Source organism: Meleagris gallopavo, chromosome 19 (assembly GCF_905368555.1).
Source record: "Meleagris gallopavo chromosome 19, MGAL_WU_HG_1.1, whole genome shotgun sequence".
Classification (NCBI taxonomy): domain Eukaryota; kingdom Metazoa; phylum Chordata; class Aves; order Galliformes; family Phasianidae; genus Meleagris; species Meleagris gallopavo.
Genome location: NC_139422.1, coordinates 2,212,515 through 2,228,632, shown reverse-complemented (window position 1 = coordinate 2,228,632; position 16,118 = coordinate 2,212,515). Strand labels below are relative to the sequence as shown.

At 50.6% G+C, this 16,118-nt stretch overlaps 2 protein-coding genes across 2 annotated transcripts in view; both read right to left on the bottom strand.

Moving 5' to 3' along the window:
- LOC104913712 (uncharacterized) overlaps positions 1 to 4,819 on the bottom strand; it is a 42,647-nt gene extending 37,828 nt beyond the window's left edge. The window contains exon 1 of the mRNA XM_085239661.1: positions 4,723 to 4,819. Within this exon, the coding sequence (XP_085095787.1) occupies positions 4,723 to 4,819 (97 nt within the window). The remainder of the gene's footprint in view (positions 1 to 4,722) is intronic.
- Positions 4,820 to 6,764: 1,945 nt separating this feature from the next.
- The window catches only part of LOC100539318 (voltage-dependent N-type calcium channel subunit alpha-1B), a 95,961-nt gene continuing 86,607 nt past the window's right edge, over positions 6,765 to 16,118 (bottom strand). The window contains exons 29-31 of the mRNA XM_031556159.2: positions 12,968 to 13,175; positions 12,628 to 12,839; positions 6,765 to 11,055 (exon numbers count right to left, since the gene is read on the bottom strand). Coding sequence (XP_031412019.2) covers positions 10,519 to 11,055; positions 12,628 to 12,839; positions 12,968 to 13,175 — 957 coding nt within the window. The 3' untranslated portion in view covers positions 6,765 to 10,518. The remainder of the gene's footprint in view (positions 11,056 to 12,627; positions 12,840 to 12,967; positions 13,176 to 16,118) is intronic.

The following is a 16,118-nucleotide window of genomic DNA, read 5'->3' as shown; positions in this document are numbered from 1 at the left end:
GTTCTCTGTGGGCATTGCTAACCCACATTGCACCAACGTTCTTCTGGCTGCAGGGCTCCCAGTGGCTGCCTTCCCCCCTTCCTTTTTAAGGAAAAATTCGTCTCAGCCATTCATTTTGAAGTACATACTTGGGAGAAAAATAGAAATTTCAAATTCCAGCTGAAGCTATTTCCCACATGCATCATGAATTCCAGATCCAGGGGCCATGCAGAGGACCACAGTGTGGCATTCCTCACAGTTGCTGGACATGTTCATGAACTAACACCTCCCTCCATCCCCATCCAAGGCTCTGCCGATGCTATATTGGGAAAGTGTTGGCACTTCTGGGGGTAGGGGAGAGAGTAGATGAGCATGAGACAGAGCAAGCTGGTGAAAGAACAGCATTTCTTCAGAATATCATGTCTAGCAGGTTAAAATAAGAGAAGAGCTGATGGAGCATCATCTGCTGGCTGCACGTTGTCTTGCAAAGAGATCTCACAGCTCAGAGCAATACACACTGGGACTCCAAAGGGCTTTGAGAGGTCTTTGTGGTATCATAGAGTTATAGAGGGACCCTTAAAGGCCATCAGGTTCCTGCAGAGCACAGGGACACCCACAGCTCCAGCAGTGCTCACAGCCCCAACAGCCTGAGCTTGGCTGTCTGTAGGGATGGGGCATCACCGCCTCTCTGTGCAACCTGTGCAGTGCCTCACTGCCCTGGATGTGAAAGACTTCCTTCTTATTTCCAGCCTGAACTTCCTCACTTTTAGTTAGACCTCATGATCTTAGAGGTCTTTTTCAACCTTAACGATGCTATGATTACACGAGCAAACTCTGCCACACACTCAGAGTTCACCCAACCCAGCCTGGATGGGATCCCAACGCCCAATAACCTCAGCAAGCACAAGAAATCCCATCCCAGGAGCAACATCACTACCTCCACCCACACCTCAGTGCCCCGCAGTGATCAGACACCGAAACGCCTCGGCGCCATCCGTCTTTTCTCACAGCAGAGAAAACCTGCAGGCAGCAAAAGCAATGCATTAAAAATAGCCAGATGGCTTGCTGAGACATTTGGGATCAAAAATAGGAGATCCTGACATTCCTCCCAGATGAAACATTTTGGAAGAGGTCTGTGGCAATGGATCGCCGTGTTTCATCTGGAGGGATCTCAGCACTGATCTTACGGGGTCACATTCAGCCCTGGATGGACAGAGCTGCTCCCTGCCTGGACCTGGAGGTGACAGTGGGGTGACACAAACATGGGACAACCGTGTAATGCCATGGGCTGCAGTGCAGCCTTCCTGGGCTGGGAGCAGCCTGCCTGGGGTTGGCCTGAAGAGGAATGCTTTGGTTCACTTTCCTCGGTGGAGAACTTAAGGCACTTTTAATAAGGGAAAATTGCGTGCAGTTTCAGCATCTCAACTGATGAAACAGCATTTTTGTGTTGGAAAGAGACCAGGAAGACATGGAGGAGACGCTGTGGATTAGCTGTGATCTCTGGGGCTAGATTCACTTCCAACATATCTCCCATTGTCTGCCAGTTCATTCACCAACTCATTTACCAACCACTTCCAGCTTTCAAATGATGAACTCATTTACAAAGACCATGACTACACTAAAAAAAAAAAAACCACTATAAAAGAACCTCTCCATCACAGAGACCGTACAGCCTTCTCCTCCCAAGTCTTGGGATGATTATTTTGGAGAGAAGACCAAACATCCTTCACCATGTTGCTGGGGCTTAATGCATTGTGGATAGGCGAGGAACCCCAGAGCGTGGAGCTGAACCAAACATCTCCAAACAGAAACGTGAGGATGCTCCTTTGTCACCAAGGACACCAGGCCCAAGGAGGAACCTAGAGAACTAGGGCTCTGTGTGCAGCCCCATGGCCTTCCCGAGCCAGAAATCCCATTGCAGAACCCCGCTCACAGCTCCATGAGCACTCCATCCCCAGCAGTGGGCACAGCAGAACCAGGCAAAGCTCGAGACAGTAATTAGCACAGCACTAATTACCAGCAGCGTGGGACTGAGACGCGCTGTCAAGGTTGATGTGCGCTAAACAGAAGGTGTTCTTTTGTCACAGTGTTGCTCCCTTGAGTTCTTGGAGTGGGAAAGGCAGGGAGGAGGATGCTTAAGTCTCAGATTTTTTCCCAGTTGATGGCCAAAGCTTTTCAGCAGAGTGCTGTCACAGGGGCTGCAGGTTGAATGAATCCCTTGCACAATGAGGGGATGCTGGGGACAAGGAGTGCCTTTGCCACCAGCTGGCAGCCACAGCCCCGTGCTCACTCATCAAGGGGATGGAAGGGCACGGAGCCAGCCCAGCTTGTTCAAAAATAGGGAGCAAAGCACACATAGACACACAATAGTTTTGCTACGAGTTGGAGAAGCAGCCACCCGCTCCTAAAGTCCAGCTGTGATGAATCAAATGCTGCTCACCATGGAAGCTACCATTGTATGACCCACAGCCCTGTTCTGTGTCCCCTGGATGTGGGTGGATGGGGATCTGCGGGGTACCCAGGAGCTGAAGGTCCCCAGGATTGAATGTTCCCAATGCTGTATCAGCACTCAGAACACCACTCCTCTATGGGCAAAGCATACAGCGCAGGTGCTCCTTCCTATAAGGACCTCCAGGCTAAGGGTTAATGCAGTTCCCGAAGCCCCAGCTTCCCCATCTGGTTGGGTAAACAAAGAGCCTGTTCTGCACACAGGGTGCTGGGACACAGCCCTCCTTGGATGCAATCTCCAACGGAGCTCCCAAGCTTTCCTCCCCACGCAACCTCAAACCAACCCAAACCCAAAGGAAAGAACACTCCCTCCGTGCTGCAGGGAGGCTGAGCCTTAATCATTTGCAGCCAGCAAGAGCAGAATTCAAACCAGCATCCCATGCCTGGGCATCAGCCCCACAGCTCTCTAGCATACACATGGCTTGTGAGAGCAAAGATTGATGCTACAGATATATGTTGCACATACTGAACATATAGAAGCAGGCTGTCTGCTTGGCCAGAGGAGGAGGAGGGATGCTATGTCAGCCCATGCAGTGTGCTGATGGGCTGCGAGGCACTGGGCAATGTTTGACACACACAGGAGAGGCATTGCAGCCTAGCAATGACAGGTGCAGTGCATACATCATCTGGCTGAACACCCCAAAGCAGTTTATACAGCCTTGTATACAGTTTATATAGACCTGCAGCACACAGAATATCCATCACGTGTCTTGTCCCAAAAAGCTCTCCCCCTAGGAAATCCATGCTTCTGCCCTTGGAACTCTTCCTCAGTGCAGTGGAATTTAAAAAGAACGGTGTAAAAAGGAGGAGATAATGTCCTATAATGGCAGAACTGGAGAGACAAGCAGAGGTGACATGAGATTTGGTATTTGGAGGTTTTTAAGCCCTTTGACTTGTGAACTTGTTCAGATTCACATCGTAGAGCATCGCATCTCCTGGAGGATCAGTGACTGAAGGACAACTCCCACCAGCCCTCGGGAGAGAAGTGCTGCCAAGTGCTGCCTCTTCACATGCCGCTCATCCCTTAATTAAGCAGATTTTAATTGGTTGACTCTAAGCTTTAATTAACTGTGCACGTTCATTTCTGGGTTGCATTCTCAGACAGCCCTCTGTCTGCCCTGTATCACCCAGCTTCCTTCCCCACTTCCAATCTCCAGTGCTTTGTCCACCCTTTGGATCTCACTCCGGTTTCAGCTGCTGGAATGCAGTTCACACTCGGTTCCCAGGCTGTGAGCTGCACCACCTCAGTTCTTCCCAGCCAACGTTCAGGCAGAGTTAAGCTCCACTGAGATAACGACACTTTCCCTCTTGAAAACACATTCCCAGCCATGTGGCCGCACAGCAGCCCCTGGCGTGCTCCAGCTTGGGCCTAACACCCGTATTTGGAGCAGGGTTTGTGCTGTGTTCCACGAGGCACCTCCTAGTGCCAGGATCTGTGTGCGTCAGTGCAATGCAAGTGTAGCAATGCCCATCCTACAAAATCCCAGCCGAACAAACGACTTCTTTTACGTTGTTATCAGCACGACGCCTCCCAGGGACACGTCCCAGCCCCATCTTCAAAACGTGGCTTACGTTTCAATCCATGCAACTAATTCTGCTCCCCGTCCTATAGGCCAGGTGCCAGGACCTCGCTGTCCCCCAGGGCCCTGCTGTCCCCCATCCTAGGCAGGGCCAGCTGATCCTGCAGCCACCAGGACAGAGGGAACCCGGAGTTCTCAAAAGTTTCATGGCACTGGGAAAGAGGAGGACACGTGCTGCAGCCCCAACGCAGGGATTTCAACCATGGCATGCACAAATGCATTATATTATGGGATACATCAGAATAGTCACACACAGACCCGACTGCTCCACTCCTACGGAGGGACCCCCATCTCAATCTACCCCAGCATCACCCTACCACCGAGACCACGCCATACAACGACCCCCCCTCATCCAAATCCACTCCCCAGAGGCAGCAGCCCAAGAGAGACATTCCCCCTGCAGCCCCGCTCCCATCTCCAGCAGCGGTGCGGGATGCGGCGCTGAGGCAGCCCCGAAGCAGCGGAGCCCCCCCATGTGCGGGGCTTCGGGACGGTCACACCGCGCTGCCGCGCCCGCAATGCCGGCAGAACAGTGCATCCTAGCGGACACCTCCTCCTCGAGCATCCCCACCGCCCGCGAGCGACCCTAAGGGAGTCTCCCCCAAATCCCGCCACCTCATCCCATCCCCACCTTTCGGAGAAGTTTCTCTCCTACCTGCTTGCAGCCCTGAGCCCGTCTCGGGAAGCTCCAGCCCCGCCGCTCCCAGGGGCAGCGCGCAGAGCAGCGCCAGAGCCAGAGCCCCGCAGCGCATCGTGCGCCCGGTCCCGCACCGCCCCGAGCTCCGGGACCCCCGCGGAGGGGGAGGGGGGGAGAGGAGATAAGGGGAGGGGGCTGGAAGGGGAGGGGGTGAGGAGGGGCACCTTCCTGCCCTCCCTCCATTCATCCCTCCGCCCCCAGCACGGGAAGGGTGGGCACGGATGTTACGGGGCGGGGGGAATCGCGTGGCCCCCTCCCCGTGTGCTGAGCGGGGCCGTGCACACACGGGTTTCTTGAGCAACCGCGGCTGCTGGGGGTTCCGGATCGCCCCCCCCCCTCCACGCCCGTTCCCACCTCGTGGCTTTGCCTGGTCTGCGCACAAAGCTCGGGCAGCCCTTTGCTTTGCGTTCAGAACGTGCGATGCGGGTTGGGCTTTTCTTCCTCAGGTGTTGCTGATTCGCACAGCGCTGACCTTCTGGCCCAGCAGAACGTTCCTCTGCTGCATCCCTCTGTCCTGCAGTGGATTTCTGGGGGGACGGGGGATTGTGCATGCAATGTCCTTCACTCCCTTCCTGCAGCAGCACCCCGTTGCCCTGGGAGCTTTCAGGTGGGCCAGTGCACAACCAACTCCTTCAGAGCAGTCCCAGGAAATGGAGATGTGGGTAAAACTGGGGTTGTGGGCACATGAACACAGCTAAACCAAGGCATGAGGGACCTGCTCAGGTGACCTCGTCCTTGCTCTGAGCTCGCTGCTGCTGATCCCGGGCACCCCGCTGCCCTTCATATCCCCGTTTCCCATTGGAATCAAAGCATCCTCTTTGGCTGAATACCCGGGGATCTGCTGGAGGGAAGCGTTAAGTGCCCTTCCTATAATCAGGCACTTCTGGAAGCAGCACTTCTCAAAGCTCTGAGGACGGGAGGAACATCCACGAGCGGTCTGGGGTTGGTGCACCGTGCAGTGGGCCGTGTGGGGCACTCAGCAGCACCACCACAGCCTAAGGCGAATATTTTGGGGGAAACGATCTCAAAGGAGCAGCGGTGAGAGACGAATCGGCCCTTTTCCATTTATTTATTTTTTTTTTTTCCCCCGCTAAGAAGTAGAAAAGGTCTGAGAATGCTTCCCCCTAACGGCAGCACGAGGTGTGGGGAGTGGGAAATGCTGCTCCGGAGCCCTGATGGGATCTGCAGGGCTGCGATGGATCCCGACGCTGGGACGCAGCGGTGCCCTTCGGGGGGACAAAGCCGTGCAAAGCCCCGCAGCTGCACTGCACGGATGGCATTGGTGCTTTTCCACGGACGCTGCTCAGGAGCACTCAGAAATCTCCACGTCACCCCTCGGTTCGTCTTATCTCGTAAAATAAAATAAAATCCTGCTTTTCTTTATGCTCCTCTGTCCTCTGTTCCTAAGGAAGCCAGAGTCTGCACAGCCCAGACAACAGCTAAGGGAAGTGATTCTGCTCCACACTTTGCCAATAACTCAGTGAGTGACCTCAAGCCAATCCATCTTCTTCCTGTGCTACATCCTGACCTGGCGACCAAAAGGACCTTCCCTGTGCTCACACTGCCCTTCACAGGAACCCCAGGTGGGACCTCATCACAGCGAGGAAGAACAAGAGCAAATCCTAAACCAGACCTTGGGCTCTGAAGTGCACTGAAAACTGCAGTGCTCCTCCCCAGGCATGCTCTCCAGCTGCCAATAATTATTTTAACTCCACACTGGGGAGTCTTTGGAGCTGTCAGAAGGGTCACAGCAGCAGAGCCCAGGGAGGGAGATCCACACAGTGCTCAGCCCTGGTGGGGAATAAGGTAGCAAAAGAAATGAGAAGTTCCTTCCTCGCGTGCCAGCAGCCCTTGGGTTTGCCTTCTGCTCAGGGCAAGAACTTCAAGGTCTTCTCAGCAAGCACCGTCACCATCATCACTAGTAGTAGCAGCGTGCCGGCCATCAGCACACCTCACACTGCTGATCTCCATGCTCACAGTGCCCCAAGGTAACACCAAAAAACCTCCATTCCATTTCTTACAGCACCCAACCTGGGCCCTCCATGCAGCTTCCTTCCCATGCTGCCACTGGGAGCGATGGCCGAGCTGCGGCTGCAGGCGGGCTCCCATTCAGCACTGCACACATTGGTGGGACTTGGTCAGGTTGTTTGTTTGTTGTTGTTGTTGGTTTTTTGTTTTTTGTTTTTTGTTTTTTTTTTTGCTAAGTTTTTATTTGAATTCAAGGACTTTGCTTCATACAAAACGTAATTGTAGAAACAACTGCAGAGTTCAACGTTTGGCTGATAAATGGTACTCAGGCAGCAAACTGAATCCACTCAGGCAATCACAGAATCTTTGTTTTCTTTTTTTCTTTTTTTTTCCTTTTTTTTTTTTGGGTAAAGTTCCAGTTGTGTTGCATGGTTGGAACTTTCATAATTTTTAACACTGGTTTTTTTTTTTTTTTCCTTTTCTTTAAATAGAAAGTTTTGCAACAAACCCCCAATTTATATCAAATATAATTAAAAATTAACAACTGATGAATACATCGTATCAAAAAAGTACGAAGATAAACATTTTCCATGCACATACTTTTTATATATATGTATATATGTATATATTTTACATGCAAACATTACTTATTCAAAGTACAGCCACTACGAGACTGGTTCTGGATGCAGAAAACTGATTGGTGCAATTCAAGTTTGGCAACTCACTATGAGGATCCTTGGAGTTATGACGTATGCATTGAAGAGACGAGGCTGTAAAAATAGAGGGGAAAGGGTTCTACGGACAACCGTGGTCGGGCTCCTCTGTCACCGCCATCGCTGGAAGCAACAACCCCTGTGGGGAGGGCGGAGGGTTGGACGAGTGGAGCTGCTGCTTTGTGTTCTGTGCAAGAACGGGAGCGATCCCACACCCCTATGGGGCTGTGAGCTCCGGAGGGGGAATTGGTGTGGGGCCGTGGGGGCTGAGGTTGAGAATGACCGAGGAAGGGGCGAGGCGAGGGGGAGGAAAGGCAAAACTGGTGCAGAAAGACAGCTCGTTTGCTTTGCGGTGTGGGTGCAATGTTTGCATGCAGTGTTGGAGAGGTTCTGCTTCCTCCTCTCCTCCTTGGAGTAAAAGAGTAACGTTTTTCTTTAAAATTTCAAATAAAGCCTTTGTGCCTTCGTGTAAGGAAAATGTATAAAACATTTGGTCACAATCATGCTGAAGCCTGAAACAGGAAGATCCAGCAGATAAAGCTACAGAATGGATGAAGGTCTCACTGACTGTGGTGTGGATGTGTTTCCTTACGTGTCATCTTGTTGCATAGCCCTCCGTTTGCAAATTACAGCCATTACCCATAGAGGACCTCTGGCTACCGCACTTCCTTTATTCAAAGTGCACATAAATACAGAGACAGAGACAGGAGTTTTCCTTTAGCAGAATCCAGGGATGAGATCGGCCAGAGATAATCATTCAGTAACGGAACAAAAAACACGCAACGGAACGCGACAGGTAGAAATTCTCCAACAGAAAAGCTACAGGAGATGTGAAGAACCATCCTACAGCAGGATGCTCCCAGCACAAATCCCCAGAAGGACCTTGCTGAGAGCATCAGAGACCTCCTGAGTGTTTTGGTAGCCTCCAACAGCCTAAAACCACCCTCGTGTCCAAACCTATCAGCAGGTCGTGCCGGGATCTCCACCCGGTTCAAGCTTTGCCTTGAGAAGTTCCACAGTCCTGGGGCTCGGTTGATCCTCTGAAGTAATTCAACTGTCCAACCATTTCCTATCATTACTTTTAGCAACGTGCTCTACGGGCACCTCCCACCCCTCCTGCTTTAACCTTCTGCCCAGGAACTGCTTGGCTTCTGGCCTCCCGTGCACCAAATTAGCCCTACTGAGGTTCTCCAAAGCCATGGACACCAGGTCCTGCCCAGGCGTTTCTTTTGGTGCTTTCTCCCCATTGCCAGGTCATCTGTGCCTCCTTCCCAGGCTCAAAGTGCAGAAATCCACACGTGCACAAAATTAAAAAGTCGTCCAACGTAAAAGTCATTGCAAGAACACAGAAATCTCATCCCTGAGAATCAGAGTTAGAGGTTTTGATATTTTTGTTTTGTTTTCTTCTTAACAGGCAATTAAAAACAAGACTCTCTCCATCTGCCCCCAACACAAACGACGCACCACGGGACATGGCCACGGCTCCCGCAGCCCAACTACAACTCTAGACATGCAATGGGAAAGGTGCTGCTCCTCTGGGAGCATCACTGCAGCTCTCCCACAGGACCTAAACATCGGTCAACGAGACAACACCAGACTATGAGACAAGGCCAGTTTCAACTGCTGCAGTTGCACCCTTCCCGCTCTCCACAATTAAATTATATTTAAGAAAAGAAAGCCAAATTAAAAACAAATAAACAAAACGAAACAAAACAAAAATCACCAAACCAACCCCAAAACGTGTTTGCCTTCCCCACTATCATCTTCCAACCCAGCCCAGGCCATGTGCTCGCCCTGGGAGCTCCATCCCCAGCTCCTGCAGGCGCTGCCCCAGGCCCCGCTACCCCCACGTCCGATGCATCGAAGCAAGAGTTTGCGTCGTTGTTGCCGTGAAAGATTTCAAAGGTTAGGCACTTAGTAGTGAACAACTGGAGCATTCGGTAGAAACGGTGGGACCTGGAATGACAATTGGACTAATTCTCTACATAAAGAGTAATTTTTTTTTTCCTTTTTTCTCTCTCTTTTTTTTTTTTTTTTAACTGTACAATTTACAAAAATGCACACAATGAAAAGTTAAAGTTCTATCTAATAGCTTGATATAAAACCAATAACATTTCTTCTGCTCAACTCTACGCTTTTTTCCTTTTTTCCTCTTTTGTTTTGGTGGTTTTTTTTTTTTAGTTTTTGTGGGTTTGTTTTTTTTTTTGTTGTTTTTTTTTCGTTTGTTTTTTGCTAAATCAAGCTTATATTGTAAACAAGACAAAACAGTGAGGGCATGTTGCAGTCAACAGGAGAGAGGGGACAGGAAGAAAAGTCTCAGCAGCAAGGAAACAGTCCTTAGGAAGGAGCTCTCGTGTGGCTTTCTGGTGGGCGTGGAGGACCCGAAGTGGTGATGCACGTGAGAGGTCCGGGGCGAAGCAGCGAGTTCCTGGGAAGGGTCGCTGTGGCTGAACATCAAGTCCCAGTGGACTGTCCTTTGTTCTGATCTGTGGTTTTTTTTTTTCTCCTCTCCCAGTTCACTAGGTAGATCTCTTCCCTCTTAGTGGGAAATGAGATAAAACACGGGGTCGAGCTTTGTTTGCCGGTGTCCCTTTTGCACCCCTGACTCCTGCCAAGATAAGGGTGGGGAAAGAAAATATAATAATGAAGTAGTAACCCAACCACCCATTGACCAATCAACTGGTCAAACAAATTGGCACCAAACAGTGCCAATCCCCCAAAAAACACTGATAGTCTACTTGTCTGCCAACAGGGATGGCTCCTTGTGGACCTTGTGGTTGGGCACCTGGTGCACGTCTTTGAAAGCAGCAGGAGGTGGGGAGAGGTGTGCTGCCCCCTGGGAGGGAGCCTTCTTCCTTGGTATATTTCAGTGGAAAAAAAAAAAAGAAAAAATGAAAAGAAGAGAGAGGCAGGAGAGAGGCTGCACAAATGTCTCCGGAGGTCTCGGAGTGGGGCAGAGCAGTTCTGGCAGCAGGGGCCACTCCCCGGCACCGTGTGTCTGAGCGCACAGCCTTCCAGATGATAAAACTCATCGACTTTCCCCGTGTGAGCCTCTGAGGGTTTGGCTGTGCCGCTAGCACCAGTCGTCCTCGTCGGCTTCGTGGTAGTAGCTCCGTCCCCTGGTGCCGGCGCCGGGCCCCGTGTTGAGCCCCAACGTGTAATGGTAGCCATTGGGCACCCGGCGTGCTTGGTGAGACTGGGAGGTCAAGGAAGAGACGTAAGAAGTCCTGGAGGAACGCCCCGAGTTGGTGGCCACGGCTTCCTCGAAGGTGAGCGTGTCCTCGGGCGCTGCGCTCACAGGGCTGTCGGCGGCGTCGCGGTGGCCCAGGTAAGGGTCGGAGCCGATGCGGGCAACCGCGGCTGGGGGCGGCTGCTGGTCCCCACGCAGGAGTGCATTGTGCTCAGACAGCCCGCGGCTCAGGCGGCCCGGGGAGAAGGGCGGGAGGCCGCCCGGCGACGTGCTGAAGTGGACGGGCGAGGAGTTGGCGGTCTTGTAAGTGATGCTGGGGCGTGGGGTCAGGGGGGTCTGCGGGAGCTGCCTCCGACCCCGGCAGGGGGTACTAGCACCAGATGTCGACAGCAAGGGGCTCCCGTTAACCGAACCACTGCCCTACATCAAAATTGGAACAGAGCGAATGAAAAAAATAACAACCAAAACAAAAACCAAAAAAAAAAAAGAAAAGAAAAAAAAACAAAGAAAGAAAGAAAGAAAAAGAAAAAAAGAAGGAAACGCCAGACGAACACAAAGGCAAGCAGGTGTAAAACAGAAGGAGAAGCAACAGGAGGGACAGACAAGTCACAAGAGGAAAGAGAAGGAAAAAGAGAGAGTTTAGACACGCACAGTTAGGGGAAGGAGGTTCTCCAGAAATAATTAAACAGGAGATGGGAAAAGTTAGAGAACTGAAGTTCTGCAAGCAGTAGGTAAGGACAGAAACGATTGGAGCACTGGTAGGACGCAAACTGGTAGATGGCTCCAGCAGAGCCTGGGGAGAGGACCCACAGCACACACAGCCCAACATGCCCTTACCTCAGCGACTCCGTGAGCGGCCCGACAACCTGCTGTGTTTTTGGCAACTACACAATTTGGCAAAAATTGCTCTGCTTTGGGGCAAAGTTTTTCTCAGCTTCAGCCAAGAGCTGTGAACATTGGCACTGGGGGTCGCTTTTGTGCTCAGAACTGAATTATGTGGGAGAATTTTGGGATAGACTTCTTTTAATAGTTTTAATTAGAATGTGTTTTATTCCTAAATAGACACTTTCTGAGAACAACAACAAAAGGATATATATTCTTTTTTTATGGGCTCTAGCTTTTTACCAAGAGGGCTCCTTCAAGAAAAATACTGAAAATTGTGTTCACCTTATACTCGTTAATATTGCACCCTCACTATTGGAATGGAAGAACAAACTGGCAGCTCCATCAGTTACTAACAGTGATGCATGGGAGAAAACTGAGCTATAATGAGGAAAAGAACCATGAGCAAGAGAAGCAGTCCATGCTTCAGCACTTCTGTTCACCTTCTCCCAAGGCAGTGCATGAACAGCCCTAGGAGCATGTTTTAAAAACCCCTCACTTTTCAGGATCCAGTCTTTTGGCACCAGGACTTAATTTCTCATGAGTAGCTTTTTCTTTTGTGGCAACACCAAATTGCTGCTGGTTGGGCTAGCCAGCAGTGCCTGTTCTGCTCTGCTCTGTTGGGTGCTCATATGACTGGGATGCAAACTCTTGTCCTTCTGAGCCTGCACACTGGATCTTTGCCTTTCTTTTCTTCCACTTGTACCCCTTCTGCTACAAACAGGTCCCAGGCTTTCTGCACGCTAATAGAGGTGGTGGGGAGGATCACCACCACTCAGTGACCTAGTATTTCCAAGGGAGGATGCCAACCTTTTGCACGGTCATACATTACAACGTACAAATGGATGCTCCAGCAACTCCAGCACTGGAGGTGTTCAAATTCAGGTTGGATGGGATTTTGGTCAACCTGATCTTCCAAAAGACATCCCTACCCATAGCAGGCGCTTGAACTAGATGATGTGTCCCTTCAATCCAAACAATCCTACGATAAGCAGGACCTTAAAGGCTTTCCCTTCCATGGTCTTCCATCTCCTCTATTTTAAGAGAGGCATAGAAAATGTACGTTCCTGGCAGAAGTAAAGGCTCTCCTCCCACTCTGCATCTCCTCACCTGTCTGTGGGGACCTTGCTCAGGCCCACCGTTGGGCGAAGTGGGCCTGCTCTGATCAGCAGACTTGGGCTGGGATCGGTCCCGGCTGCCATAGCGATCACAGGAGTAGAAGCGCTGCTTTTCTGAAGAGGAGGAAGAGTGCTGCTTCCTCTCTTGGGACCGTCCACGCTCCTGCTTCTTGTCCTTGGAAGAAGATTCACCAGACTGGGCCACTGAAAGAATATTAATTGGCGCTCACCAATGTGGGAAGAACATTGAAATGTGGAGCAGGGATCCCAAATCACATATAAAGACTGTTATGAAGGGAAGGACCAATCCTCGTTAAACACAAAGCTCTTACCAGCTTCCCCGTCGGCCAGCTGATGCGTGGTCCTATCCAAGGACTTCTGCTTCTTCTCTTTCCGCCGGTGGCAGCGGTGGTGGTGGTGGTGATGCACCTGATCCGTGGGCACGCGTTCCAGGGAGTACTCATAGAGGTGCATGGGATGTGGACGCTGCGGGGTCAGCGTGGAGATGGAGCGCTTCATGGGGCTCGTGTCCGGGATGGGCTGCGGGGCACAGGGCACATGGAGCAGGATCAGGGGACAAGCACCTCACCTTGCTCAGCTGCTCATTTTTCAGCACCGGGTGAGTTTTATAGCGATAAGACAGGGGCAAGGAGGGGCAGGAGAAAAATAGTTAATTGGCTCTAATTGGAACGGGCAGAAGAACTTGGAGTGGTGGACTTAGCGGTAAGTTCGAGGAGCAAATGAGATCTCCATTTGCTGAAATGGGCTTTTACTTTCAGTTTTGTGCCAATCCCCAGGTATCACGGGCGCAGAGCAGGATGCAGCATGTCACACCACACACAGCCTCATGGGATTCAATAGTAGATGAGCAGGGGCACAGGGCAGCACAGTAGCCAAGCGTCTCACAAAGGTTATACTCCAAGACCAGCTCTACCTAAAGCTGCTTCAGGGCCTGGGATCATCCCAAAGCAACTCCAAAGAAGGGAAGCACGAAAGCATTTCTGGGCATCACATGGAGAGGGAGAAAAATCAGAAATAAAGAAATGGGCAAGGTACAGGCTAAGCCACCGAAGAGCTACAACTGTCTCCCTGCACCTGAAGACCACTCCCATCAAACTGTTAAACCTCCCCTCTTGTCCCATCATTGCTCTTGATGCCCTTGTGGCTGGGACAAGCAGGACATCATGTATACACTGTAATTTTACCAGCATATCTCCAGAAATAACTACTCAGGGGTTGCTACTGCAATTTTCAAACCATCTGTGGCTTGACAGCCAAGCGCAAGAGCTCTGCACAGCAATGCAGCCTCCCACAGGCACTGCTGGGTGCTGTGTCTACACCAATGGTAGCTCCAGACTCTGCTCTCTTCCCTTTGGGTTCAAAACTCACAATGATGCTCTGCAGAACACAAGGTAAATAGGCTGCAGGACAAATGCTCTCACATCCTTTTACCTTCCTGTTGAGGTGTAAAACTTAGAAAACAAGGAAAATCCCTGTATTTCCTTCTCTATAACTCTACTGGACTTCAGCTGCTTTGCAGAGTGCTCTCAGGTGGATACAGGACTTCCATCCACGTTCTGCTGGCTTTCCCAGGTCTGTCATCACATCTTCTTGCTAGAGGGAAGCCATCGGAGCACAGCACTGCAGCAGAATGGGGAGGGAGCTCAGGAATGTCCTTTGGTTTGAGGCTTGTTTGAGTTCTCAATCCAATAGGTGCCCCAAATGACACTGCCAGCAGAACATTTACTTTGCTCACGGTAACCTTTCCAGTGAGCCCTGCATTATTTTTGCCATCTATACTCTTCCGTTTGCTTTGCTTGAATTTCAGATCTCTGCTTCCCTGTGATATTTACATAAAGCAGAGCTGGTTGGATTGCAGCCCTAGTTGGTATTTTGGAGAGGAAGAGCCTCTGTTCCTCCCTGCGTGCCACCGTGCATGCAGAGGTGCAATCTCAGCTGAATTTTTAGTTTCTGCTCTCTCTTTCAAGTTACTCAAGCGTTGCCTTTTCCTATCACAGTGTTAGAACTGGAAAGCTTGCCATGGACACGAGGAAGATATGGTTGGGCAGCTGAGGTGGGGACACAGCATCACACTGCTGTTTGCCCAGCAGTGCGCAGCTACAGGAGCAAGGTGAGCTGCTGCTTCATTGCTCTCCTCCCACAGCCCTTCCTATCTACACTTTGTAGAAGCAAGAAATCATATTTAGGGCTTCACTTTTGTCCTTCACTTTTTGTCCACTTTTGTACTGTTGAGCCTAAAGATGGAGGAGGTGGGAGAGGACCATAAACTGGCAGTCAGATTTGGGAATTCACTGATGTGGGCAAGGAAGCAAAAATACTTCTCGCTAAAAGCATTCAACAGGGTTTCCTAAGTCATGCTAGGAGCTACCAGAAAGACAGGCATTTCCCAATAAAAAGCCAGCCAAATCCATAAGAAATGAACACTTCTCTTTGGACCCAATTCTGTGCTTATTCCTGGGACAGAAGTCCTCACTGACACAAACAGGAGGTGGATCTCAGCAAGGCAAAGCCTATCCTATCCTCCTCAGAAATCCCAGCAATGCTCTCATTTCATTAATGGGGCACACACATAAGCCCTGGGAGACCACCCCATAACTCTTCACAGAGTTACTAATCGCTTCTTCATTACCAAACTGTCAGTTTTCACTTCCTAAATCCCTGTGCAACAAGGCATTCAAAAGAAATGAATAAGCAAAACAAAGAAAATCCCTGCTATTACAGCGTGCGGCGTGCAGTTGTGGGTCGAAGGGATGGCAGCAAAGTGGGGAGAGACAACAGCTGCATCGGTGCAACATCGTACTCCAAATGAGAAGGGAAAGAAGTAAAGGGTTAAGGAAGGTTAATTATTTCTTAACGTGGATTTAATAGGATACAACTTAGTGCAAACTACATACTGCTAGGTAACTCCCAGGTGACCGTGCTTTGCTCCTCTGCAAACAATTCGGACAAGATGAGAGACATTATTTGAAGCAGCCCCACAGTACAGCCATTGTCAGACACCGCAGCAGATGTGCAGCAGACACGATGAGGTGAGGGTGGGAGGGGAGGCGGTGGGGAGCAGGACAGCAAAGAGGCGGGGGAATGGAGAGCGTAAGGGATTTGTTTTTAAAGGGGAGTGTTAAAAAAAAAAAAAAAAAAAAAAAAAAAAGATGAAGGAATAACAGATAAATAAGATGTCCAGAAAACAGAAGGAAAGGGAATGTATCGCAAATAAGAGTTGTAAGGAACTCAAAGATCGGGGGAGTGGAGCAACAGATGAGAAGTGGGGGGAGGGGGGGGGAAACGGAGGGGGAGACACACAGAGAGGACATCGGTTATTTGGCTGAAGCTACAACACCAGAACATTACATCATTACATGAGGTTAGATCTGCTCAGGTATTACGGGCCTGATTCATCATAAGATCAGAGAGCTTTGGTGAGGGCAGTCGTGCTCTGGGGGACAAGTACTGTGCTCCTGCAAG